The following is a 25,642-nucleotide window of genomic DNA, read 5'->3' as shown; positions in this document are numbered from 1 at the left end:
TTTATTCAACAATATTAAGTTGTAACTTTTTTCTCTTTTTATTTCACTTCCTCCCCCTAAGCCAAGCACTTATTATTTTATAAATTTTGAAAAGTACTTGTTATTAATTTATAGAAAACTTGTAACCTATTTCTTACTTGACAAATATCACAAAAAAAAAAAAACAAACAATAAATCTGAATCGAATAAACTAAACAAAATGGCTAAAGATCACGTAAAGGACCATAAGAAGAGAAAACATGACAATGATGAAGAAGTTCTTAAATCCAGCGATAGTTTAGAACCAAAGAAAAAGAAGGATAAAAAACACAAGAAGGACAAAAAACACAAGAAAGACAAAAAAGAAAAGAAAGATAAAAAGGAAAAGAAAAATCAAGAAGGAGAAAAAGACTCAATAAAAGAGAATGTCGAAGAACAAACTAATAATTTGCAAAAAAAAACTTCTTCTACTGGTGAATATGTTGAAAGTCCTGAGTTGTCCTCTATTCCACAATCTGAAATAGATAATTTCTTCACAGAAAATGAAGCTAATGTGGAAGACCCATTAAAGTTGAATTTCCGTCCATTGCTGTCGTTTGATCATATTTCCTTGGAGAAAAATATTCAAAAAGAGATTTCTAAATTTCCGAAACCAACACCTATCCAAGCTATTTCTTGGCCATATTTATTAAATGGTAACGATGTTATTGGTGTTGCTGAGACAGGTAGCGGTAAAACTTTTGCTTTTGGTGTTCCAGCTATTAACAGGTTATTAACTTTCCCCTCTTCTTCTTCTAATGGTAGTAATAATGGGATCAAGGTACTAGTTATTTCACCTACCAGGGAATTAGCTTCTCAAACTTATGATAATTTAGTTGTATTAACTGAAAAAGTTGGGTTACAATGCTGCTGTGTTTATGGAGGTGTTCCAAAAGATGCTCAAAGAGCTCAACTAAAAAAATCGCAGGTTGTAGTTGCTACACCAGGTAGATTATTAGATTTGATCGAGGAAGGTTGTTGTGATTTGTCTCAAGTCAATTACCTAGTGCTGGATGAGGCTGATAGAATGCTAGAAAAAGGTTTTGAAGAAGATATTAAGAGAATTATTAGCAATACACCATCACACGGTCGCCAAACTTTAATGTTTACTGCAACCTGGCCCAAAGAAGTCAGAGAATTAGCTTCGACATTTATGAATTCCCCAGTCAAAGTTTCTATTGGTAATAGAGATGAATTAAGCGCCAACAAAAGAATTACTCAAATAGTTGAAGTTATTGCGCAACCAGAAAAGGAAAGAAGGTTACTTGAATTATTGAAAAAGTACCAATCCGGCGCTCACAAGGACGATAAAGTTTTAATTTTTGCTCTTTATAAAAAGGAAGCCTCACGTGTTGAAAGAAACTTGAAATACAGGGGTCATAATGTAGTTGCTATTCACGGTGATTTATCTCAACAGCAAAGAACTCAAGCATTGAACGATTTTAAAAAGGGGAAATCAAATTTGTTATTGGCTACTGACGTTGCAGCTAGAGGTTTAGATATCCCTAACGTTAAGACTGTTATTAATTTAACTTTCCCACTAACAGTTGAGGATTATGTCCACCGTATTGGCAGAACAGGCAGAGCTGGTCAAAAAGGTACTGCTCATACCTTATTTACCGATTTAGAAAAGCATCTGGCTGGTGGATTGGTTAATGTGTTGAATGGTGCTAATCAACCAGTTCCGGAGGAGTTAATGAAATTTGGTACTCATACCAAAAAGAAGGAACATAGTGCTTATGGTGCATTTTTTAAAAATGTTGATTTATCAAAGAAACCTAAGAAGATCACTTTTGATTAAAACCTGTTGGTTATTATTATTTTTTAATCTTTATATACAAATGCACAATTTTTTTTTTTTTTTTTTTTTCCTTTTTCCCTCCTCCTCTCCTCCTCTATGTGATATAGTGTATCTAACTATTATTTTTATTTAAGCAGTCTTAAAGTTCGATTTTAATTTAATTTAATTTAATTTAATTCTTCTTTATTTATCTATTTATTTATTTTTTGTTTTGAATAGAAATTTGGCTGCTAATAAAAGAAAACACAATGAAGGAGAATAGCTTGTTAAATTGTTCAGAAAATTGTGCACAAATATTTAAACGAAATTAATATTATAATTTTTAAATCCATTTGAGAGTTTGCATTGCGGAAATTTAGAAGCGATTTTTTAAATGGACGCATTTTCAAAATCGCCGCATTCGTAAAAAACGATATAATTTCTCTGTTGGACGCGATTAAATCGCGTCCAACAAAGAAATTCAGTCGAAATCGAATTTGTGAGTAATTCTTACTTTACATAAATAACGTTACCTTTAATTATATTAACATTGTTATGTATCAACATACAACTTTTTACGTAACCTAACAGGTGATATAATTCATCATACAAATGAGTGATTTGCATCAGAGTGGTGAAATACTTGAAGAACCACAGAATTTAAGTCAAAACGAGTATTCAGTAGAGGAAAATGCATCAGATATTGAAATAGATTCAAGCAAGAACAATGTTAAGGATTTGAAACCCGGAAAAAAAAGAGCAACACACTCAGATTGGTTATTTTTTTTAACAAGTTTAATGGATGTTGCAAAGCCTGCTTTTTGTTCTAGAAAAAAGGTGAGAGATACCACCTGGAAAAACTTATTGAAACAATTCAATAAGGAAACGGGCTTGAATTACAAACAGGTTCGTACTTTAAAAACAAAATTTTATCAGTTTAAAGAGGAATGTGATCGTAAAGATTCTGAAAATAAAACTAAAACGGGCAAAGGCACCGAAGACGGTCCCACAGCTGAAGCATATATCATTCACCAAATTGAAAATATGCTTGATGAACTAGATAAAATAGAGGAAAGAGAAAGAAATGAACAAGAAGAAAGGGAAAAAAATAAAAATAAATTAATGGAAAGAGCTCTTAGGAAAGTCAAAATGCAACCTAACATTCTCAATAGTCCAGCTAGTTCTGAAAGTATTACTTTTTCTGAATCAACGCCTGATGAATTGAAAATTAATGATAAAACACAGGACGATAGAGTCTTTAGGTTATTGGTATCTTATACTGATAATAAAACTAGTAAGAAAGATAGAATTAAACAAAGAAAACGTAGACATAAATTAGAAAAGAATTTAAAAGTATTAAAGAATGATATAGAAGATTTAAAAGTAGTAAAGAATGATATAGAAGATTTAAAGAATGATATAGAAGATTAAAGTAGTAAAGAATGATATAGAAGAATTGAAAGTAGTAAAGAATGATATAGAAGAATTGAAAGTAGTAAAGAATGATATAAAAGAATTGAAAGATAATGTACAAACAATTAAGAACAGCTCTGATATCTTCCAGAAACAAATTATCGATTTATTACAAAATTCAAATGACAAAGCAGGAAAAAACTAGATCAAAAAAAGAAAAACTTTATTTAGAAATATTTGTAAATTGAATACAAATTCCATATTTAATTAATTTATAAGTCGTTGTTGCTAAAATATTAGCTATTCAATGGAATTTACATTATTCCAACTAATATATTCCTCTAAAGTGGGCATTTTACACTTAAATTTTTTTGAAACCTGTGAGCCCTGTAATATCGTCTTTAAATTCATCATAAATATTGTAGCTCTAATAATCGTCCCAATATAAGTTAAAATTGGTTTAACCTTCTTTTTAGAATCAAAATATGCAAATGTTGTTTTATAAAAGTTGAAAAAATTTTCGATCGCAACTCTATGTTTAGACATGACCTTGTTGATTAAAACTAAGTCTTGTTGGTCATTGTTATTAAGCTCTAAAAATTTTGGAAAAGGAGTTACCATATGGTTGGCAAAAGAATATGCACCATCACCATAACAAAATAATTCTTCACCCTTGCTAGAATAAAATGTTTTACTAAATCTTTTTTCAACCGCACTCATGCTAAATTGCGTTGCATCGTTAATACTACCTGCTATAGGTCCATGCAAATCTAACACTAATCCACTGCATGATAAGACCACTTGAATTTTTAAAGTCCTTGCATCTTTATATCCAGTATAACAAATATCATCCTTTATTTTTGTTGGTTTACAGCACACAATATGAGAACAATCTATATAGGCTACCACATTATCAATAGGCATACCTACGAGTTCGCAATTCGTTTGTAAATCATCATAAAAGGTTGATGGTATGCTATTCTTACCAATTATTAATAAATTACCAAAATTATCCACAATATACTGGGCAGTAAACAGAGCAATTCTGCAAATTCTACTTTCAGACAACCCGATCCCAGATTTTTTTATATCAAATAACCTTTTTGGCACCGAAAATCTACACAGGAAAATAGACAGTGCTTCTATTGGGGAAACTTTATATTTATAATTAGGTTGGGTGATATTTTCTGGAATATTCAATAATTTGGTTAATTTTATAATTTGTCTCTTAGTAAATCTGAATAAATTATAGAATTCTCTCTCACTAAACCTATCTAAAAATTCATTTTTTCCTATATTTGCAGCACGTTTAATGATACGTTTGGCTAAAACTTTTTCAATAAAAGTATTTATCTCATTTCTGTTTCTCTCGATCTTCTTGGTCTTCATTATTATTTATTCAATGGAGGTGAAGTTTATTTAAAAACATTGTGAACTATAAAGTCATTTGTTTTGCTTCAAGAAATGTTATACTTAAGGTTTTAGAACAGTTCTAATTCAAAATATGAGTTTTTTTGTTTTGTTATGCATACATTACTGTAATCCTATACAATTGAAAACGCGTCTTATTTTTTAAGAAAATTCACAGTTTCCGCGTCTTCTTTTCAATTTATGAACCGACTTTCCGCGTCCAGTCGTTGCATTGCGTTTTATTTTGAAAGCGAAACCTTTACACACTTTTCTTAACAATTTCCGCATAAAAAAAAACTATGCAAACTCTCAATTAGGCAACTTATCTGATTTATTATTATCATTATAATTATTATTATCATTATTATTATTATTATTATTTTTTTTTTTTTTTTTTTTTTTTTTTTTCCTTTTTTTTCCTTTTTAATTGTCAACTTTTAAAACCGACTATCTAATTAAGGCTACTACCCACTTAAAATTATTTTTTAAAAGTAGCTACAAAAAGCAGCATAAATAAATCAAAACTCGTACTTTAAGGCATAGTGAAGCTCACGGACAATGTCTTGGACAGAGAAAATATTCAGTAAGAAAAATAAAAACGAGACACCCAAATCAGAATTACCATCATCATTACAGGCAAATATGACGAGAATACCAATTGAAATAGAAAACAAGGAACTAAAGACTAATTCCGATTCTAAGAATTCTAGTTTTATAGATCAGGATGACAATTCTTTGCCACCCATTAAATTATTGGGATACTCCCCCACAACAAAACATAGATTACTGACACCAGAAATGTGTGATGAAATTAGAAGTTTGATGCCTACAAGGATCCAATTGTATTCTAGTTGGACCTTATTATATTCTTTAGAACAGCATGGCGCATCATTAACCTCTTTATATAGTAGGATAAAGCCAGGTAACAGTGATGTGCCAGCAAGAACAGGAAGTCGAGTTGGTTATGTCATTATAATTCAAGATAGAAAAAATGGTATATTCGGCGGATATTCTAACGAATACTTTCATCCAACTGATTCCAGAAGATACTATGGTAATGGCGAATGTTTTTTGTGGAAGCTGGAGAAAACAAATAATATTTTCATGTTTGATAATAAAGAAGGACGTACCCAACATGAATGTATAAAATTTCAAGGGTATCCATACACTGGTTTAAACGAATTCAGTATATACTGTACCAGTAATTTCCTATCAATGGGCGCTGGTGATGGTCACTATGGGTTATGGGTGGACCAATCTCTTTTGAATGGCGTGACCGATCCTTGCTTAACTTTTGGGAACGATATTCTAAGTAAAGAGGGAACTAAATTTCAGATTGTTTCCCTAGAAGTATGGAGGGTTGGATAAACAGATAAATGCCTAGATATTTTTTTTTTTTTTTTGCTTTTTGCTTTTAAAGAGCTTTTTTTTGCGTCTCTTACACATGTATATAACCCAATAGTTGCCTATTATTTATTTATTAGGGTAAATGTTTATAAAGTGCATCCACAAAAGGTGGCTTTAGTAACTAAGGATTATATATTTCATCATCATCCTTGGAATTATTATTATTTATAATATACCTTGCTTGGTTGTATTCTATAGGGTATCTTCTGGCAATTTTCAGCTTAATTCTGTTTACCATATGCGAAGCATTTTTCAAATTTTTTTTGCTATTAGAACACCTTATATCAGTTTCCTTAAATTTTGTTTGTAATGAAGAAAATTTAGCAATCAACTGCTGGTTCAATGAAGTTAGTTCTTCAATTTTAGAATTAAGTAGCCCCGAGGTTTTTGATTGCAATTGTAAGCATTCGGAAAAATCCACACCTTCAATTGTCTGTTCCAATGATTTAAATAAAAAGTTAGAAACATCAAACATGCTGGTATCGGTACTGGATAAATGTCGGAGTAAGCCATTACCAGTGACTCTGACTTCATGTTCTAGATCTTCTGTACGCGAGGAACTAATATTAGATATCATTCTATTGCTATTTGAGCTTAATTGTGTATTGTTATTATCGGATTGGCAACTAAAACCAGTTGAGTTGCTATCACTACTATCACTCTCATTAGCGGTACTTTCATCTATATCGTTGGAATCAATAGTAATAGAATCTGTTGGTATAGCATATGATTGTGAGTTTATACTCGGAGTTCTTGATCGTTCCCGTATGAATTCATTGCTATCATTACTTCTTATATCACCTTGTACTTCATCGTGTTGATAAGGGCTCATATTCTCAAAATATAATTGAAAACTATTTTTATTTATTTATTTCTTTTTTGTCTTTCTTATTTTCTTCTATTTGCTCTAGAAATATAGAACGTAGTATTAATTTACAAATATAGTTTCTAATAATTAGATTATTTATCTTTTAAAGCCTCAACCAGAAATAAGACTCAGGGACCATATTTTTATTAATACAAAGACCGAAAATCCGTAATGTCGGAAGTACGAAAAGCAAATATTATTATTATAATTATTATTATTATTATAATTATTATTATTATTATTATCAGTTCTACAAAATAATTAATTTTTTTTTTTTTTTTTCTCATTTTTTATTTTTATTTTTTTCCTTTTTCCCTCAATAACAATTAAAATTGAATCTTCTTAGACTTCATCAGCCTTTGTAATAAAAATGAAAAAAAAAAAAAAAAATTAAAATAAAAAATAGAAATAACCAAAATCATACTTTAAAAGAAAAATAATAAATATTAATACCTCCATGTCATTTTCAGACTCAAGGCTTAGACCCTTTGGGATTTTTTTCGAAAAATCTTTAAAAGATTTAATCAATGGTATACGTTCTCATAACCACAATGCTCATGAATTACACGGTTTTTTGACTAAATCCGTTTCTGAATGCAGAGAAGAAGTAAAATCACCAGACATGACCATAAAAACAAATTCTATTTTAAAACTATCTTACTTAGAAATGTATGGTTTTGATATGTCATGGGCTGATTTTTATGTTTTGGAAGTCATGAGCAGTAATGATTTCCAGCAGAAAAGGGTGGGATATTTGGCAGCTCAGCAAGTTTTTCATGAAGACTCCGATATGTTAATGCTAGCCACCAATTGCTTGAAAAAAGATTTATCCAATGCCAATGCGCTAAAAGTAGGGATTGCTTTAAATGGGATTTCAAGCATCATTTCTCCCAATTTAGCCAGAGATATCAGTAAAGATCTAATTAAAATGTTAAGGCATAGTAAGCCATACATCAGAAAAAAGACTGTTGCGTCTCTATTTAAACTTTTTCTTCAATATCCAGAAGCTTTAAGAGACGACTTTGAAGCATTTGTGGAAAAATTGCATGATGAGGACACTAGTGTTGTTTCCGCCACTGTGAGTGTTATTTGTGAATTGTGTAAGATTAATCCGCAACCCTTTATGAAATTATTGCCATTATTCTATGATATGTTAATTGAAATTGATAATAATTGGATTATTATTAGATTATTAAAATTGTTTACCACATTTTGCAAACAGGAACCAAAATTAAGGTTAAAGTTGTTACCCAAGGTGCTCAACTTGATTGAGAAAACTACAGCAACTTCCTTAATATACGAATCTATCAATTGTATTGTTAAAGGTGGTATGTTGACGGCAGATGATGTCGATACCGCTGTTCAGATTTTAGAGCTATTAACCAAATTTTGTGCATCAGACGATCCAAATTTGAGGTATGTTTCGTGTGTTCTATTTTATTATATAGGAAAAATTAACACTGCGTTCATTTATTCTTTTGATAAACTAGTTATTGAGTTATTGGAAGATGTTGACATTTCAATTAGATCAAAGGCATTGGAGTTGTTGGAAGGGATAGTTAATGAGGATAATTTAATCGAAATTACCTCAAAATTGTTGAAGCAAGTTGCCATCGAAGAAGAAGACTATACCAGTACCGTTAGTGGCATTAGTTATAAAATAACTATCCCTATTGATTATAAAATTAAAATCATCAAGTCTTTATTATATTTGTTTAGCTTGAACGATTACGAAAATATTTCATTATTTGAATGGTATATTACTATATTAGGTGACATGTGTGATATGGTTCTGTATTTGAAAACTAGTATTGGTGCTAGCAACAATAACGTTTATTCGAAAGAAATTTCTGGGTTGGGCGTTTTAGTGGGAAAACATCTTAGAAATGTTGCTGTTAAAGTTCCAGAAATGAGAGACCAAGTGGTATTGGCTATAATTAAAATTATCTCTAATTCCAACATTTACAGTGAACTATCAAGTATTTTGGTAAACTTGTTTTGGACATTGGGTGAATTTTCCTCATTGATCGATAATGGCAATGATCTGATTAGGGTTTTGATCAGTGACAAGGAAGGGCTTGTTGTTAAATTATCTCCTGTGGATTTGAAAACTTTATTCGTATGCTTATTGAAGGTTTATAGTAATTGGGTGAATGCTAGTAATACTGGGCATACCGCGGAAAGAAACTTGGAGGAAGTTCAAAAGCTATGTAAAGAGCTAATAGAATTTTATGAAAAATTCAGCGTTTCTGTTGATTTTGAAGTTCAAGAGAGAAGTACTCAAATTATTGAATTTTTAAAATTATCATTTGAAGCATTAGAAGTTTTAAATAACAAGGGTAGTGAAGAGGAAACATCTGGAGAAGGACAAGAACATCAACTTCCTGGCAAAATAGAATTGCCTTTTCTAGTGTCTGATGTTTTGCCTGGTTTTTTTAATTCTTGGGAGCTAGTACCAATTAAACAGGGAACACAATTAAAATTGCAAAAAAAAATGGACCTAGATACAAGCGTTCCATTTTTAACTGCAGAGGAAATAGCGGAGTTGGATGAAAATGATGTTGAAAATAGTTTTTACGAAGATATTGATGATGACTACAATTCGGAAGTGAAAGATCAATATGAAACTAGTGACTCTGATATCATGGACGAAAATCCTTATCCGAAAAAAAACAATAAGTTGTCTAAGGAAAAAATTGATAATCCATTTTATTTACAAGATGATGATGATGATGATGCTGATGGTGATAATGCAATTAAGGAACGTGATTTATTAGATATGAATGATAATACTAGCGACACTATCCAAACTAACTTAGATAGGATCCAAAAAAATAAATCGGCTCTACTGCTTGATACAAATAATAGCAACAGTGGTATTAACATTCAAGTCTCTCGTCCAGGACGTAATATTGATAATGTTAGTACTACCCAAAGTAAGAAGAAGAGCAAGGCTAAGAAAAAGAAAATAAAGATTATATCTGATAGTACTCTATATAATGATGAACTCGAAGATAAACTTTTTGTCAATACTAGTTCCATCACTGATAAAACGCATAGACCAAAAAACGGAATCGATTTGAATCTGAAAACTAACCTTAAAAATTTTGATTTTTCTAAACCTTTCACTACAAAAATAGGTGATGACGAGTATATTGAAGAAGAAGATATTGATATAAATCAATTAAGAAAACAATTTGAAAATTTGAAAAATAATGATGACAGTATGAACTTTAAAGATGGCGAAGAAGAGGAAGTGATTATTATAAAGAAAAAGAAAAAGAAAAATAATAACAAGAAGAAAACGAACTCTGGTAAAAGTAAAAAGAAAAGCAAGAAATCTGTTGCTATAATTGATAAAGAGGATGAATGATTTTGGAACCAAGTTATAATCTATGCATATTTATCATTGGATGTGGTTATTTTACTTTTTTTTTCTTTTTCTTTTTTATTAATTATATGTATGTATAAATGATTATTTTAGATTTATAAAGTCATCAAATTTTAAATATTTCTATTTATCTATATTTTATTTTTTATTTTTTTATTTTATTTTTTTTTTTTCTCTTTCGCTGCTAAAAAAAAATAAAATAAATATTTAAAAATAATTTACTATTTTTATTTTCATTATTCAACAGATGCCATAATAGAAACATCAGTACAGTTAAAGCAAGGATAACCTCTCCTTAGATTAAAAAAAAAAAAAAAAAAAAAAAAAAATTAAATTAAAATAAAATAAACAAAAGTTTATATGTCGTTTAAAGCTGTCCTTACTAATGTTGATCACCAAAATATATTTTGTAAAACAATTAATGCATTGACTACAATAAATAAAGAATTGGCTGTTTCGGTATTTAACGATAAGTTAATATTATCAGCCAGTAACATAACATATACAACCATATGTACGGCTGAGTTTGTTTCTGGGTTTTTTGATGTCTTTGAGTTCAATATCAACGATATAGTCATCGGCTCTGAAGGTATTAGCAATGGCGTATTTAATTTCAAGCTTAGTAGTTTGGGTGTATTATTTAAAAATATGGTGAATAAAAAACCAACCCGCGGTAGTACTAATTCCAACATCAGCAAAGCTACAGTAACAACAACTGGTACTGCTAATAGCGTTGAAAGTGGAAATGAGAATGAAATCATATTTAAAATTGATAATACCATTACTTGTCCTGAAAGATTAAGCAATAGATTTGTTATTGTGATTAAACAAAGCAATTTGATTACCAAACAATATCTGCCGAATTTTACTCCAACTAAATATGAACAGCTGTTACTAGAAAAAAAATACAAACTGGATTTCTACAGGTTATATGGATCAGATCAAGCAATTGACGCAACGTTGAAAAGTATATTTGGTAGTATTTTGGAAAAATATAACAAGTCTCCGGAACTAACTGATTTAATAGATGGACATAAAGATGAAGAGGAATTGCACATTAACTTTATACGATGTGACTTGTCTATATGGAAGAATTTCACTGATAGTTGCAATACGCACCAAATAGAAGAGATGAAAATAGAAATTGATAGGGAGAATTTAAAATTTGTTGCATTTACTAGAGGTATATATGGGAAAAATAACTCGGAAATATTGAAATCGGGAATGTCATTAACAAACATGGTCACCACAACCGACTTAGATAATACATGTTTATATACGGAGACGCAAAGTATAACTTTCAAATTAAAGGATTTCAAGACTTTTTTAAATATAAGCAATAGTTGGGGCAAAAGAAGAAACGATGGGATCACTGGCAATGCTTTGAATGTCTGGTTTGTTTCTCCAGGTGATCCTTTAATGTTTGAAGTCAGTTATGACAAACTATTAAAATTAAATTTATATTTAGTCACAGATGTTAATCAAAATGTTAGTGGCAATAATAGTATCACTGGCGATGGAATCAATGAAGAAAAGAAAACTATTATACTGGCCAAAAAACCCAGCCAAACTATAGTTGCTGAGGATACATGTACTAACAATAAATACAACAAAGCTTCTTCAAATAAACATCCCAAGAATATGCTATTTGTAACAAATGACGAAGATGAGGAATTGAACCATATCAATACTGCTATAACCGATTTGCATGAAAGGTCAAATTTGCCATTATCGTTGAATGTTGATGGCGAACAAAAAACCTTACTTGCTCGCAACAACATTAATTTTGACAGTGAAGAATCTACAGACGATAGTGAAGATGAAGAAGAAAAGTTTAATCCGAGATGGGAAAATCCCTTGCATGGAAGGAAAAAGACCAGTGCTAATAGTACATATCTTGCAAATAACCACATGAGCACTGAAAGTTTGAACACGAGATATGATATTACCATGCCTGATGAATATAGTAATAAGAAAATTAACATTGATCCTGGTAGTATCCGTAATAAAACCGAAGTTCAATGGAACACAATTACGGAGATGGAACATAACAAAAAAATACGATACACAAGAGCTGAAGAGTATGAAGATTCTTCCACGTTTTCCTTAGTTAGTAATGGTAAAAATACTACGACACTTAATCATATTAATACTATCACCACAAATATTAATGATGATAAAAATGCTATGAATTGTGGAAATGATTATGATGAAGGGGGAAAGAAACCTCCGAATAGTCTACATTGTGAGAATGCTGAACAGAAGAGAGATGATGAAGATAGGTTACAAAACATTGATTTTTCTGTTGGATTAGGGCCAACACAACCAGCTAATAAAAGATTACGTGGGCTATTTGATTAAGTTCAATGGTTTTATCAATATATATATATATATATTTCTTTAGAAAAAAATAAAACGAACGAATAATGTATTAATACCACATTCAGTAATAACGGCTATATATAGATTAACTGTACATAATTAATATACATTTATAGAAAGTATTATCATAAGATGTTTACATGATATGTTAGGGGGGAGGAGTACAGCATTCATTAAAAGAGAACCTAATATCAAGATATCTACTTGCGCTATTTTACTGAATCTTTCTTTTAATACGTTTATTAATATTGTGGCTTCTCTTGACATTACTTATTGAACTCTTTTTCTAACTAATAATATACAAAATTGTGGGCTATTTTTCAAGTCTTTAGTACTAAGTTAGTTGGTAGTACTAGTATTAGAACTGGTTTCAACTTCTTTGCTATTATTATTGCTATTTCCAAAATTATGATATTTTAAAAACCTAAAGCCTTGACCCAATTGGGCTATTTCATTCGTCAAATGACAACCAAACAACAAAAAGTTCTTAGGCGTAACAGCCAAGGCATACCTCATAAAAACTGCAGAATATACAACTAGTGCACCTGTCATTGGGCCTGAAATCAAATCAGGATCTTTTTTTAAATCTAAAACAGCTGCAATTGGGATACCAAAATTAGATACCGGACCCCAGAAATGTGTGGTGAAAACATATTTTAGGGTTTCTTTATTAATGTACTTAGAAATTAGGGATTGAGTAGCGGCACGTTGAACTTGTTGGGACATTGATACTTTAATAGTTTTGGATGGTCTTATTTATAGTTTTTGTATAATTTGCTGTCTATGGTTGGTCTTGCAAGTTAATAATTTAGTAGAATTTTAGATACAAAAAAAAAAAAAAAAAAAGAAATTAAGTTTTGTAAATTTATTTGTTTATTGGTTACTTACTTTTATCTTGAACTGTTTAATAGCAGCAAGAAATTAATTAACTTTTTTCTTTTCGCTTTTACATTTTTATTTTTATTTTTATTTTTTATTTTTTTTCATATTTTTTGAATGATTAGAAAATTACTCATCACGTACAAAAAAAAACCACAGCGCATTTTGGTTTCTGTGTGTGATTTTTATATACGGGAGCAGCGGAGTGCTTATTTTATAATTACTCCACAATGGCAATTTTTTTTTTATATTTTTGCCACTTTGAGAGAAAATATTACGGATAATTCAAATGACTTTCTGATGTCCACTTTATCGGACATCGGCCAAAACAATATCCGTAATTTAAATTTATAAAACTGAACGTTTCTTTTTTTCTTTTTTTTTATTTAACAAACACCCACACATCCAACTCTTCTCTTCTCTTTACTTTGTATATTAAACCTGAACATCATTTGCTCGTCATCTTAAACGTATACGAAACAAGTAAAGTCTAAGCACAATCACCAAAAGAAAAAAAAAAAATTAACTTAGTGCATGCTTATAATGTCTAATGAAATAAGTAATAACTTATCTGATGAAAATATTACCAATCAGCAAAATCAAGAACAACACGGCCAGCAACCAAATATGTATATCCCATATGCTCATCAACATTATCCTTTTGTATATGGAAATAATCAATACATAAATCAACCACTACAACCGCAAGTACATAATAATAATACACCCATCAATTATAACTCAAATAATAACATTTACTATCAACAAATATCGCAACAACAAACTTATCCCTTATATTATGCGTCTCAACAAAGTTTTATCCAACCGTTACCTGGTAATTTCACAAACTCATTACCACAACAACTAAATACAACCCCCATGATCGAACCAACCAATAAAGGCCAAAATTTAACTATTAATGGCTACGATGGTACTAAAACATTACCTACCAAAACAAATCACACAACTTCTATAACCATGCCTGTTTCAGAGTCACTAGTTGATAGAATAAATTCATACAATAATGCAGTAACAAGTCAAGTTAATAACAATGATGGTACTATCATGACAACTTACAAATTAAAGCAAAACACCATCAGAAAAAACAATCCCAATAAAGTTAATAAAAATACCGTTAAAAGAGATACTCACAAAAACCCTTTGAAGAAAATAAATAAAAATAAACATTTAGAACAGATAGTATCTAATAATAGTAAGGATACCCAGAGTAATGTACATGGCTCAACTAATAAGAAAGAATATGTTAAAGGTGAAGAATCACTTTACTTAAAAGAAATCATTAATAATGACACTGAAGGCACTAATGTTACTAATAAGACTGCAAATCCAATTGTTATACCTGGTACAAAAATTACTTTAAGTTCTGAAAAAGAAATTTTACAATGGAGAGAAGAAAGAAAAAAGATGTGGTTATTAAAAATATCAAATAAGAAGGACGAACATGCTAAAACTTTGGGTATTGACTTAATCAAAGATCAGGATAAATTGAATAACAATAAAAACATCTTTAGAGAAGCTCGCAAAGATAAAGAATTTATAGAAAAAATAACAAATCAGGTTCGAAGATATAATCCCAAGCCAAACTTGACCCTAAGTATTTTACAAAAGGAACAAAAGTTGGAAAATTTGAAAATTTTAAATTTTATCAAAGAATTAGGTGATGCTGGGTATTTGGATCATGAGTTAACGCAAATGGAAAGAAATAAATTGTTTCCTAAACACAATAGATATGTTAATAAGTCTACCCACCGCTATAACAACACAGAAGGAAATCCAAAAGGTTCTACTTACATAAATAAGCATCATTATAACAATAAAGGTAATAGAAATGATAATGAACCATAATGCTTAAAAAATTAAACAAATATATTATAAAGTTGCTATATAAACCTATTTATTAATTCTTGTTAATTATTTTAGAAATTAATGGTGCAACATAACTTGCAAACATAGCACCAAATATAGAACCCAATATCAATCCTTTCATCATATTTATTTTATCAGAGTTTAACATATGCTCACTAATCTCTACCCCGATAATATTGTTATCACTGGTAGCTATCACCTGATTTAAATCTTCAGATGCATCGGTGCAACAGTCATCTTGTTCGCTGAATTCCCATTCGCTATCATATTCAGATGAATCCAAAGCATCCAAATCTGAAAAATCGGACTTATATGTGTTGGATAATTTATTATTTATTTCCAATTCCTTTTCATGTTCATAATCATATAATAATGTAGTATTTGAATCCATTCCAGTTTTTTTTTTTTTTTTAATTTACTGTTTATACATATATATTTTGTCAATGGCACAACATTTTTTTTTGTACAATTAAAATCGAGATAAAATAGAAAATTGTGACAAGGAACAAAATTAAAAAAAAAAAAAAAATTGCTAAACATAACTATATATATATATATATATATTATAATATGAATATATCATGATTGATCTTGAACAGATTGATACCTTTTTCCCGTGTATTGTTTCGAATCTGTTTTAAAAAAAAAAAAAAAAAAAAAAAAAAAAAAAACACTAACCCACTGACGCGATATATGCCATTTTTGCTATAAAAAACATAAAAAAAATACTTGATTAAAAAAAATTGCTAGCTCCATCTACTGTTATTAAGCACTAAAAACAATAAAAAAACAAAAAGGAAAAAAACCAAGAATCTCCACTTTGAAGGCATTTGATCTGGGAATATGAATGGCGATGAAATACCCCTATGCAAAAAAATATGTAAATCGTAAATGTCATTACTAATTGAAACTGGTGTTAATGAAATGTACATTTCAAAACCATTAGTTGCAACATCAACCAATATATACCCCCCTTGAGGAGAAATAAATTTGAATGGGATTAATCCAATATTTTCTCCGTTTAGCAAATCTACAAACTTATCATCAATGCTAATTTTATTTCTTCTTTCTGTATTAGTTCCATATTTTCCAGTATTATTATTATTATTATTATTATTATCAGAGAACATTTTGTGATTAATAATGCTATAAAACCCACCATATTCGTTAGTCTCAATGTATATTCTAAATTCAGTTGGATCAAAATTTGTTGAAAGTTCCTGTTGTTTATATTCACTTGCTAGTTTTTTCACGTTTAAGGTGTATGTTATGTTTGGATGAGAAATGAAATTAGAAACATGTTCAGAACCTGTGGTACCTTTTGCTTTATATTTCTGAAACCAAGGTCCAAAGTTACAAATAGTTTGAGTGTACGTGTAATTATTCGTACGATCCAATTTGATCCTTAGCTTGTATGATTTTTCAAAATTTGATATATTGGAAGGATACATAATGGTATTTTTTATAGCGGCCAGACAAGTATACCACTCCATTGGCTGGAAATAAGTTTGATTTAGTTTATGTTTGGTTCCTTTATTCCTAGCAAGTGTAGTGAAAAGAAAAACATCCATAAATGTGAATTATAAATGTGTTTTATTTTATGAGCGGCTAAAAACCAATCAATGAGCGTTGTGGCAAACCCTTTTTTTTTTTTTTTTTTTAATTTAATTTTTGCTATTCTACACAGATCCAAAAACTCTGTTTTTAAATAATATTTCTCTGGTATTAAAATAGATTAATAATTTATATTACCACTCATTTTATCTTGTTTTATTTTACTTACAAAAAGGAAAAAAAAAAAAAACAAAGATTTATATGATAAATTCACTAATCATTTCTATCCCTCATTCTTGAACAACAAATAATAATAATATACTAATTTTATAGATATTGAATAACTACAATCCCCTTCCTTCTTTCCCAAAAAGTTCACCAAATTACTTTTTCCAAAATTTTAACTTTTTCTTCAATTTAGTACTGCTATTTTGTTTTTTATTATTACTATTTGCAACAGGCATACCATATATAGCATCATCAGCATCACCAGAATTTTTATCCTTCTTCATCCCATTCTGAAAGTTATTTTGCGTCTGTCTTTGGTCATCTCTTCCACGACTATTTGCCGAACTCCTATAACTATTTTTAACAGCCTGAGCATACCTCTCATCCTCTTGTTCTTGTAAGATTCTAGCTAGTTCTTCATCAGTCATCAGTTGCTCAGTTGAACCAGAAATACCATCATTATTATTCATGGTTTGCTGGTTAAAATTGTTTGATTTCTCAGCATCTGGGCCTACAACAGGTAAATAATTGGTGTTATAAAATTCATCTTCCCCCCCGTTAACGCTAGTTAGAGATTGCCAGATAACCTGTGTCTTATCTTTGTAACCCAAATCAGTAATCAAAGTATATAGAATACCATCATGCTTATGAATAGTAGAAAAATGGTCATTTCTGAAAAAAATGGCAAATGAACCTTCAAGTAAAACCTCTTTTATATGATTTATACCATAATCTGTCAATTGTGTAGCACTTCTTGCTAAAAAAGATTTTAAATCAGCTTCAATTTGAAAGATCTGTTGTTTATTATTATCAGACACTTGAATTTGTCCATTTCTTACTTCATAAGCCTCAACTAACATCTTCTGTGCTCTTTCATAGGAATAGTTGCCCACACTAAAAGCTTGTTGTTGATTCTTTTGATAATCCACACACCAGCCATGCAAAATTGGAATGTTGAATAATCTAAAAATAGCCAATTCTTTACTATTTTCGAAAGAACCATTAAAACATGGATCTACACTTAATCCTGAATGTAACTGCGGCAAAAGGTTTAATAATTCTGTAATATCGTCATTCTGGGGAGCAGCATTGACTGCAATGTTGGCTAATACAGTCACTAAAGCTTGTAAAGAGATAATATCGTGTTTGTTAACATAGTCAAGTAAAGTAAACGCAACTTTTCTATGAGACGGTGACAACAATAATATATTGGTTAATGCAATTAAAGCACAGGGACCATTTTCATTTTGTAGAAGAATTCTATGCGCAAATCCTGCAAAGGAAATAACTTTTGTCTGAAAATAAATATTGGCCACGTTTGCAAATTGAGGGGCATTGCCGTTTTGTTTCTGTTGACCTGTTTTATTAACAATACCATTATTGGTATTATAAGCCTCAGGAGCTTGAACATAAACATCAGTAGCATTGTTGTGATCATTATTATCGCTATTCAGTCTGACATTGTTACTATAAATAACGCTTTGATTTTGAGAACCGTTGATATTATTGTCATAATATTTGTTATTAGTATTTTGTATCTGTTGCTGGGTAGGTTGTACTGGAGTCTCATAAAATATACTGGTGTCTGGAACGTAACTACTTGTTGCTTGCCTAGCAGATCCATAATTATTATTAATATTGTTATTCGTAGTATATCCATTATTATCATCGAAAATATGTCCTTCTGATGCTACATTGTTATCATAATTATTGTAGTTCTGTTGATTATAATCTTGGTTATTGAAATTGTTATAGGCATTATTGTCTTGTTGATTAAGGTCTTGACCGTAAATATTTTCATAAGTATTACCATTTTGTTGATTATAAACTTCTTCGTGGAAATTATTATAATTAGAAGACATTTCGATATAAAGTTTGGATAGTTTCTATATAAACCTCTTATCTATCAATATATATATATGTGTGTGTGTTCCTTAGGAGAAAATAAAAGTAATATTTAGTTTTACAATTTAGGGTTCTCTTGTATTAAGGAATACATTTTTATTTTTAACAGCAACAACTATTAATTCAAAATAAACAAAAAAAAAACAAACATAAAAAAAAAAAAATACAATTCGAAAACACGACCGACTCACATGGCCTCCCGTGGTGCCCCTTTTTATTTTTTTCAACGGCAATTTTAATAACATAAGACTGCATTAAGGAATTTGACCAAAAAAAAAAAAAAATATAAAATGTTAAAAATATACTATTAATTTTATATTGTTTTAGAAAAATCATAAGAATAGAAAAAAGATATATATATATATATATATTCCAAATGAAAAAAAAAAAAAAAAAAAAACAAAAATTAAAAGATAATCTGCCGAACTATACCAACTTTAGTCAGCCACGTCCCTGTAGTAAATCGGTAACTTTAATACATTGCTCATTAGAATCAATAACTAGTAGTTTATTTTCATCATCGTTAATAAAGCCAATCATACCAGTACTGTTGTAATCACTTGGGAGAGCCCGCCCCATAGGACCAGGACCCCAAGAAGGAGTATAACAAATTTCATCCCATTCACAGGCCCTAGCACATTTATAACCAAATTGAACCCAATTTAAAATACTCTTTAATTGGTGTATTTGTTCTAACAGGGGTTTCAAAACAGCTTCCTCTTTTGTTTCATCAATATAACCGTTTGTTAAGCACTCTGTTGCCAAGGGTGAAACGTTGTCAAAAACATTGTATATGGTGTCAAAAATTGAATCTAAAATATTAACAAAAGATGACCAGATTAGATAATCTGAGTCTGTTTGCAAACTTAGTAAAGGATAAGAGTACTCCCATACCCCAAAATTTATACCATTGCTGTGATAATCATCTTCAACCTTGTGCCAGTATCTTTTAACGAAAGGCAATGTGTACATTGTAATATTTAAGACTTTATCTTGGAAATTTAGTGCAGAGGAATTAAGTAAGTGTTCCAGAGATAATATAATAGGTGCAAACTTATCAACGACTTGTTCCGTTTTGAGTTGCCAGTTATTGCTTCTATACTGATTAAATTGAAAGTTTTTTAGAATGTGTTCTAAATCGTCTACGATCTCAACCAAAGTTTCGTTTCCTGCAAATGCAAGTCTTCTTTTATAAGCATTAGGGTCCAACCAAGTTCTGTTGATACCAGTAATCAGATACCTATAATCAATTCCAATTCGTTTGTCGCCCCAGTTATGACTTATACCAGCAATTCTGGCCTGTTCCCACCCTTCAATGAGACCTAATTTAACTAACTTGTCCTCTCTAAAATTTTCCAATTCTAAAATGGTTTTTTGCTCGGGTGTTAGTAAATCATCCATTAAAGTACCATCGTTACAATTTATTGGCCAGCCATTTTTAAAGGTAATATCCTGATTTGGGGGCAAATCTAAAATATCGTCCGAAAACTTCATCGAAACATTAGATATCATTTCTAGGTTGCTGAAGTCACATAATACCACCTCAAATCCCATCTCCACTCTAATATAACCATGAAGACCGAACTGTTCACCCCATTTGCATATATTTTGAGCATATAATCTTTCATCCATGACATATTTTTTCTTCTCGTTTCCATCCTCCCCATCCTCATCACTTTCGTCAGTTAGATTCAATCTTTTTACTATCTCATCGGACAAAATTTTTTGAGTGTCCATTTCACCAGTATCTTTCGATTTAGAAGCCGAGGCACCATCCAAATAAAGCATTTTATTCAAATCTCTCTTGACTCTAAAACTCATAAGTGAAGAAATACGATTATTGGGCCCATGAAAGCCGTTGTTATTTCCATCATTGTCGTCACAATAATTATGATTGTTCTCTGTATCTTCTGTGTTATCTGTTGATTCATCTTCATTATCACGCTTTTTGAAATTAGGACCATGTTTGGGTCCGCCTGGTCCCCAATTTCCAAATCTATTTAAAGATTTTGAACCTCTGGTTTTTCGTCCCCTACTGCCAAAATTCATACTAAATTCCATATCCATAGCTAACCATTCAAATCCATCAGGAATACCGGCACCTGCATGATATAGTATCGTTCCCTCAGGGATAACTGCAGGAAAATATGAAACACCAGCGGGGAAAATATCTGAATCCTTTTGTTTCAACGCTGAATTGACTGAATTGAATATAGCACTAGCATTATATACATCTATTTCTCTGACAAAATCTCTATAATTCTGATAGTTCAAGTTGTTTTTACTTTCTGCTTCTTGTTTTTGAGTAGCTGTGTTAAGCTGATAATTTACATTTGGGTCATCTATAGCAAAAAAGTATAGGAAATAAATAGCATTGCAAGCCAGAAAGCCGCCTATTAGAAACAGACCTACACCTCTAATCATAATTTGTTTTAAATTTCAAACGTTTGGTACTTGACGAATCTCGCGATATTTACAAGGCAGCAAATGGCGAGTAAGTCTATACATCAAATTTAGTTTAACTTAATTTAATTCTATACGAATTCTGAATAATATGCCGAATATAGATCCTTTATATAGGAGATTAATTTTATATAGGAGATCAATTAAAAAAAAAAAAAAAAAAAATTTTTTTTCTGATATTTTCATGGTTTTATAATTTTAATTTTTCATTTAGAACAGAAAGCACAACTAAGCCACAGAATGTCACGTTGTGTAAGTAATTTATAGACTTAATTTATTTTAATATATAATTTTTGATTATTTCATCACAAACCCCGAAAAAAGAAAAGAGGGGGTGTATTTTGACTATAAAAAAGAAAAATTAATAAATAACATTCACACGTATTGATCAAATACAAAGAAAATACCGTAGACCAACGACTTTCAAACCGGGGAGGGGAAATAAGTAAATAATACACATAACATTTCGGTATCTGACCTCAAAATAAAAATAAAAATAAAATTAAAAAATCACTTTTACTTTTTTATTGTTTAAGTTTATGCTCATGTTTAATTTATTCCCCGTCTCCACGTTTGTTGTGCACAGTTATTCCACTGCGGCAAATTAAAAAAAAACCAATTCTAACAATAAATAAAAAAAGCCAAGAAATGATTTTAAAAAAAAAAAATGCAAAAAGATTTATAAAAGATTAATCAGTCAAGGAAAACAAATTGGAGAGGAACTTACATATTTGCACATACACACACACACAAAAAAAAAAAAAAAAAAAAGACTATCATTTTCACACCATAATATCACCATCAAGCAAGTAATATTGGATACGACATAAGTAATATTAAAAAAAAAAATACAACAGATTATGACAAGACAAATAAAGTACCATATCTAAAACACTATAAAATACCCTTTAATCACAAAAGTAAATAAAAAAAGATATAAATGTAAACAAATGATTATTGTTTATAAATCAAAAACGAAATGAAAAAAAAAAAAAAAAAAAAAAAAGAAGAAGAAAATAAAAAAAAATTAACACAAAAAGAAGAGGAAAATAGAAAGATATAAGTATAACAGGCAAAAAAAGGATACACTAAAGGAAGAAGTTAGTGAAAGAAAAAAAGAAATACAACAGGTAAGAAGAGAGAAAAAATTGTTAAAATTAGCAATAAAAGAAACAAGTAAATGTGAAAGGCTGATCAAGTCATAATTTATCTAGATATCTTCCACCCTCGTTCGGTCCTCTATAGTAACACTCTTATTCTTATTTTTACTCTTATTTTTGTAATTTAGCCAAGGAATCTAACAAACTCTGAACATTACTAGCAGCTTGTTGCGGTGGTTGTTGCTCCGTTGGAGCATTTGGTGGTGACATAGATGGGTGTTGCTGTTGCTGTTGTGTAGGGTATTGTTGTGGATGTTGTTGATAACTACTAACCGGCACACCACTATACGAAGACTGTTGCGTTTGTTGTTGTTGTTGCTGCTGCTGCTGCTGTTGCAATAAGTTCATTAATTGTTGCTGCTCAGATAAATTATCTGCATTTTGTTGCATTGGCTGCTGGTTTTGTAATAAACTCACTATTTGTTGTTTACGAGATGGATTGCTTGCATTCTGTTGCAACGGTTGCTGTTGTTGGGCAGCAGATAATAATCCAGATAAAACATTTGGAGGCAAATTTTGTAGAGTAGATAACAATTGTTGTTGGACAGCAGCAGCAGGATTGGGGCTGTTAAGCGGTGGTTGATGTTGCTGTTGAGGCAGGAACCCCACATTGGAACTAGGGTAAGCCTGTTGAGGGTACATACCGCCAGTAGCGGGGGTGGGTGCACCAGCATTATTATACATATAACCTGGCTGAGGAACCCTTTGAGGCGGAGGACTACCCATATATCCAGAAACACCCCCAACATTTGGAACCACTGGTGGTGCGCCTCCATAAAATTGTTGGCCTGGAGCTAAAGAAGGAGATAAGCCCATGCCACCTGGTACACTACCATTACCATACCCACCAGATGTATTGGCCATGCCTTCCTTTTTCATTTTCAAATCAGTAAATATAGAAATCGCATTATCAACGGAAACACTGATATACTCATCGAATTTGATTTCCCCTTGCACGCCCTTATAAAAAGTTTGCACGTCTACATTATTTGTCTTGTTTACTAAAACTGCACCCCAAACTCCTTTATAAGCATCATCATTAATCATTTTTCTTAATTCCATGCGTGGTTTTAAAAATACCATATCAACATTCAAACCAGTACTATATCTTAACCTATTAAAAACTTCATTAGCAAAAGTACGATCTGCAGTTCTTTTGACATAGACCTGACATTGAGGAACAGGACCATTCTTCTTTAATCTTTTGTTGTTACCACCATCGAAGGAATCCATTTCATTAGGAATAGAGTTGGTACCACCATCTTCCATCCCACCAGACATCCTATTGAAATTTCTCTTTGTAGATGAAATATAAGTGGAGCTGCTGTTGGTACCATGGTCCCCGTGATCGAATTGAGGTCTAGCAGCAGAACTACTAACCTCTAAAATCAACTTTTTGCCAAAATTATATTCCCTGGATTCGCACAGAATGGCATCAGTAACAGATTGGGCATTATCATATTGAATAAAACCAAATGCGTTTTTGATATTGATTTGTAAAATATGTCCGTATGGGGAAAATATTCTGAACAAATCTTCCTTGGTCACATTCTTCAAAGGTAAATTACCAATAAATAATCTAGATTTAGGAGGAAAATATTGAATTTCAGTAACTCTATTTTCGCCACGCAAATATTCTTCATAGCGGGCTTCTTCCTCAGTTGAAAATGGGCCAGACATAACTGGACGTGGCGCTAATCTTCTGGCTTCTGCTGCTAGAACCTCTTCGGATTTAGGTTCTTCTTCATCATTATCCCGATGTTGCGTAGATTTATTATGATTATTGGAAGAAAAATGATTGCCACCTTCATTTTCATTGTTGTAGGAATTAACATATTTATTATTGAATTTATCCGGAATACCAACGTATGGCATAGCAGTGGTTTCGCTTGAGTTGATAACTTCTAAAATAGCGTAAATTTTTTGATTATTAGACATTGTTTTAAATGATTCACTGTTTAACAACCCACTTTCATTGACTAACTTAGCTTGTTTTTCTAGCAAGTCAAAATCTACTTTGTCAGTAGGAATAGAACTTAAATCATTATCTTCTTTTTCTCCTTCCTCTTCTCCTTCCTCTTCCTCTTCTCCTTCCTCTTCCTCTTCCTCTTCTCCTTCTTCCTCTTCTTCATCCTCCTCCTCCTCTTTTTCTTCTTTCTCATTAACGCCACCCTCTTCTTCTGCTTCTTCTTCATTATCACTATTCGTATCTTTTCCCTCATCATCTTCTTCCCCCTTATAACTGTTCTCATCTCTTTCAGCTTCCTCCTCCTGTTTCTTCTCATCATCATCAGCCTCGTCTGGGTTAAATTCTTGAGCTTCTTCAGCTTCTATTTCATCTTCACTCTTTTCGGCTTCTTTTTCTTCATCTTCATCTTCATCTTCATCTTGTTCTTCTTCTTCCGCATCTCTTTCTCTTTCTAATTCGTCCTCTTTTTCTTGATCTAGTTCCTGAGCGTCATCATCATCATTATCTTCCTGCTCTGAAACAGAATAATCAATTTGTTGATCTTCTTCTTCGCCTTCACCACTTTGTTCATCGACGTTACTATTATCAATGCTATCGCTATTAGTATTTGAAACTTCTTGTTCTTCAGCACTCATCTGTCCAAGTTATATGTTTGAGATATAATTTCTTTTTTCTTGTTTTAGTTATTATTTATAAAATTGTTCGTATAATTAGATGTGATTGATAATAATAAAAATGAAAATACACCTAATATAAAAGAGAAAGTTCCAAAAAAAAAAAAATAAAATTAGACAGCAGAAGAAAAGCAAAGCATTTTTGTCTCAAATAAAACAAGAAAAAAAAAAAAAAATTTTCCCCCCCTCAAAGTTTGCCCGTGTATTTCTTCGCCTCCAAGCGAACTATCTGTATAATAAGCAAAATGCAAAAA

At 30.8% G+C, this 25,642-nt stretch overlaps 14 protein-coding genes across 14 annotated transcripts; 6 read left to right on the top strand and 8 right to left on the bottom strand.

The window, feature by feature from the left end:
- Nucleotides 1–199: 199 nt before the first annotated feature.
- DBP3 (RNA-dependent ATPase DBP3) lies at nucleotides 200–1,819 on the top strand (the record flags this gene model as incomplete). Its single annotated transcript, XM_046080070.1, has 1 exon — nucleotides 200–1,819. One exon carries the CDS (start codon nucleotides 200–202, stop codon nucleotides 1,817–1,819), a length of 1,620 nt encoding a protein of 539 aa, XP_045937381.1.
- A 591-nt stretch (nucleotides 1,820–2,410) lies between these two features.
- SCDLUD_001092 (uncharacterized protein) lies at nucleotides 2,411–3,229 on the top strand (the record flags this gene model as incomplete). The annotated part of the gene is made up of 1 exon (XM_046081532.1): nucleotides 2,411–3,229. The coding sequence occupies one exon, from the start codon at nucleotides 2,411–2,413 to the stop codon at nucleotides 3,227–3,229; it is 819 nt and encodes a 272-aa protein (XP_045937380.1).
- A 282-nt stretch (nucleotides 3,230–3,511) lies between these two features.
- Nucleotides 3,512–4,600, bottom strand: SCDLUD_001091 (uncharacterized protein; the record flags this gene model as incomplete). The annotated part of the gene is made up of 1 exon (XM_046081531.1): nucleotides 3,512–4,600. The coding sequence occupies one exon, from the start codon at nucleotides 4,598–4,600 to the stop codon at nucleotides 3,512–3,514; it is 1,089 nt and encodes a 362-aa protein (XP_045937379.1).
- A 579-nt stretch (nucleotides 4,601–5,179) lies between these two features.
- Nucleotides 5,180–5,989, top strand: OXR1 (Oxr1p; the record flags this gene model as incomplete). Its single annotated transcript, XM_046080069.1, has 1 exon — nucleotides 5,180–5,989. The coding sequence occupies one exon, from the start codon at nucleotides 5,180–5,182 to the stop codon at nucleotides 5,987–5,989; it is 810 nt and encodes a 269-aa protein (XP_045937378.1).
- Nucleotides 5,990–6,149: 160 nt separating this feature from the next.
- Nucleotides 6,150–6,860, bottom strand: KXD1 (Kxd1p; the record flags this gene model as incomplete). The annotated part of the gene is made up of 1 exon (XM_046080068.1): nucleotides 6,150–6,860. One exon carries the CDS (start codon nucleotides 6,858–6,860, stop codon nucleotides 6,150–6,152), a length of 711 nt encoding a protein of 236 aa, XP_045937377.1.
- A 493-nt stretch (nucleotides 6,861–7,353) lies between these two features.
- On the top strand, nucleotides 7,354–10,269 carry APL5 (Apl5p; the record flags this gene model as incomplete). The annotated part of the gene is made up of 1 exon (XM_046080067.1): nucleotides 7,354–10,269. The coding sequence occupies one exon, from the start codon at nucleotides 7,354–7,356 to the stop codon at nucleotides 10,267–10,269; it is 2,916 nt and encodes a 971-aa protein (XP_045937376.1).
- A 378-nt stretch (nucleotides 10,270–10,647) lies between these two features.
- DDC1 (Ddc1p) lies at nucleotides 10,648–12,648 on the top strand (the record flags this gene model as incomplete). The annotated part of the gene is made up of 1 exon (XM_046080066.1): nucleotides 10,648–12,648. The coding sequence occupies one exon, from the start codon at nucleotides 10,648–10,650 to the stop codon at nucleotides 12,646–12,648; it is 2,001 nt and encodes a 666-aa protein (XP_045937375.1).
- A 360-nt stretch (nucleotides 12,649–13,008) lies between these two features.
- Nucleotides 13,009–13,395, bottom strand: MPC1 (pyruvate transporter MPC1; the record flags this gene model as incomplete). The annotated part of the gene is made up of 1 exon (XM_046080065.1): nucleotides 13,009–13,395. The coding sequence occupies one exon, from the start codon at nucleotides 13,393–13,395 to the stop codon at nucleotides 13,009–13,011; it is 387 nt and encodes a 128-aa protein (XP_045937374.1).
- A 696-nt stretch (nucleotides 13,396–14,091) lies between these two features.
- On the top strand, nucleotides 14,092–15,414 carry RSA1 (Rsa1p; the record flags this gene model as incomplete). Its single annotated transcript, XM_046080064.1, has 1 exon — nucleotides 14,092–15,414. The coding sequence occupies one exon, from the start codon at nucleotides 14,092–14,094 to the stop codon at nucleotides 15,412–15,414; it is 1,323 nt and encodes a 440-aa protein (XP_045937373.1).
- Nucleotides 15,415–15,466: 52 nt separating this feature from the next.
- Nucleotides 15,467–15,826, bottom strand: SCDLUD_001084 (uncharacterized protein; the record flags this gene model as incomplete). The annotated part of the gene is made up of 1 exon (XM_046076820.1): nucleotides 15,467–15,826. One exon carries the CDS (start codon nucleotides 15,824–15,826, stop codon nucleotides 15,467–15,469), a length of 360 nt encoding a protein of 119 aa, XP_045937372.1.
- Nucleotides 15,827–16,181: 355 nt separating this feature from the next.
- SCDLUD_001083 (uncharacterized protein) lies at nucleotides 16,182–16,886 on the bottom strand (the record flags this gene model as incomplete). The annotated part of the gene is made up of 1 exon (XM_046080063.1): nucleotides 16,182–16,886. The coding sequence occupies one exon, from the start codon at nucleotides 16,884–16,886 to the stop codon at nucleotides 16,182–16,184; it is 705 nt and encodes a 234-aa protein (XP_045937371.1).
- Nucleotides 16,887–17,372: 486 nt separating this feature from the next.
- Nucleotides 17,373–19,079, bottom strand: SCDLUD_001082 (MINDY family deubiquitinase; the record flags this gene model as incomplete). The annotated part of the gene is made up of 1 exon (XM_046080062.1): nucleotides 17,373–19,079. The coding sequence occupies one exon, from the start codon at nucleotides 19,077–19,079 to the stop codon at nucleotides 17,373–17,375; it is 1,707 nt and encodes a 568-aa protein (XP_045937370.1).
- Nucleotides 19,080–19,563: 484 nt separating this feature from the next.
- Nucleotides 19,564–21,546, bottom strand: SCDLUD_001081 (uncharacterized protein; the record flags this gene model as incomplete). The annotated part of the gene is made up of 1 exon (XM_046080061.1): nucleotides 19,564–21,546. One exon carries the CDS (start codon nucleotides 21,544–21,546, stop codon nucleotides 19,564–19,566), a length of 1,983 nt encoding a protein of 660 aa, XP_045937369.1.
- Nucleotides 21,547–22,856: 1,310 nt separating this feature from the next.
- NAB3 (Nab3p) lies at nucleotides 22,857–25,349 on the bottom strand (the record flags this gene model as incomplete). The annotated part of the gene is made up of 1 exon (XM_046080060.1): nucleotides 22,857–25,349. The coding sequence occupies one exon, from the start codon at nucleotides 25,347–25,349 to the stop codon at nucleotides 22,857–22,859; it is 2,493 nt and encodes an 830-aa protein (XP_045937368.1).
- Between the last annotated feature and the right edge of the window lie 293 nt (nucleotides 25,350–25,642).

This window comes from Saccharomycodes ludwigii, chromosome I (genome assembly GCF_020623625.1).
Source record: "Saccharomycodes ludwigii strain NBRC 1722 chromosome I, whole genome shotgun sequence".
NCBI classification, from domain to species: Eukaryota; Fungi; Ascomycota; class Saccharomycetes; order Saccharomycodales; family Saccharomycodaceae; genus Saccharomycodes; species Saccharomycodes ludwigii.
Note: the sequence above shows the minus strand (reverse complement) of the source record. Positions and strands in the feature narration are given on the sequence as shown.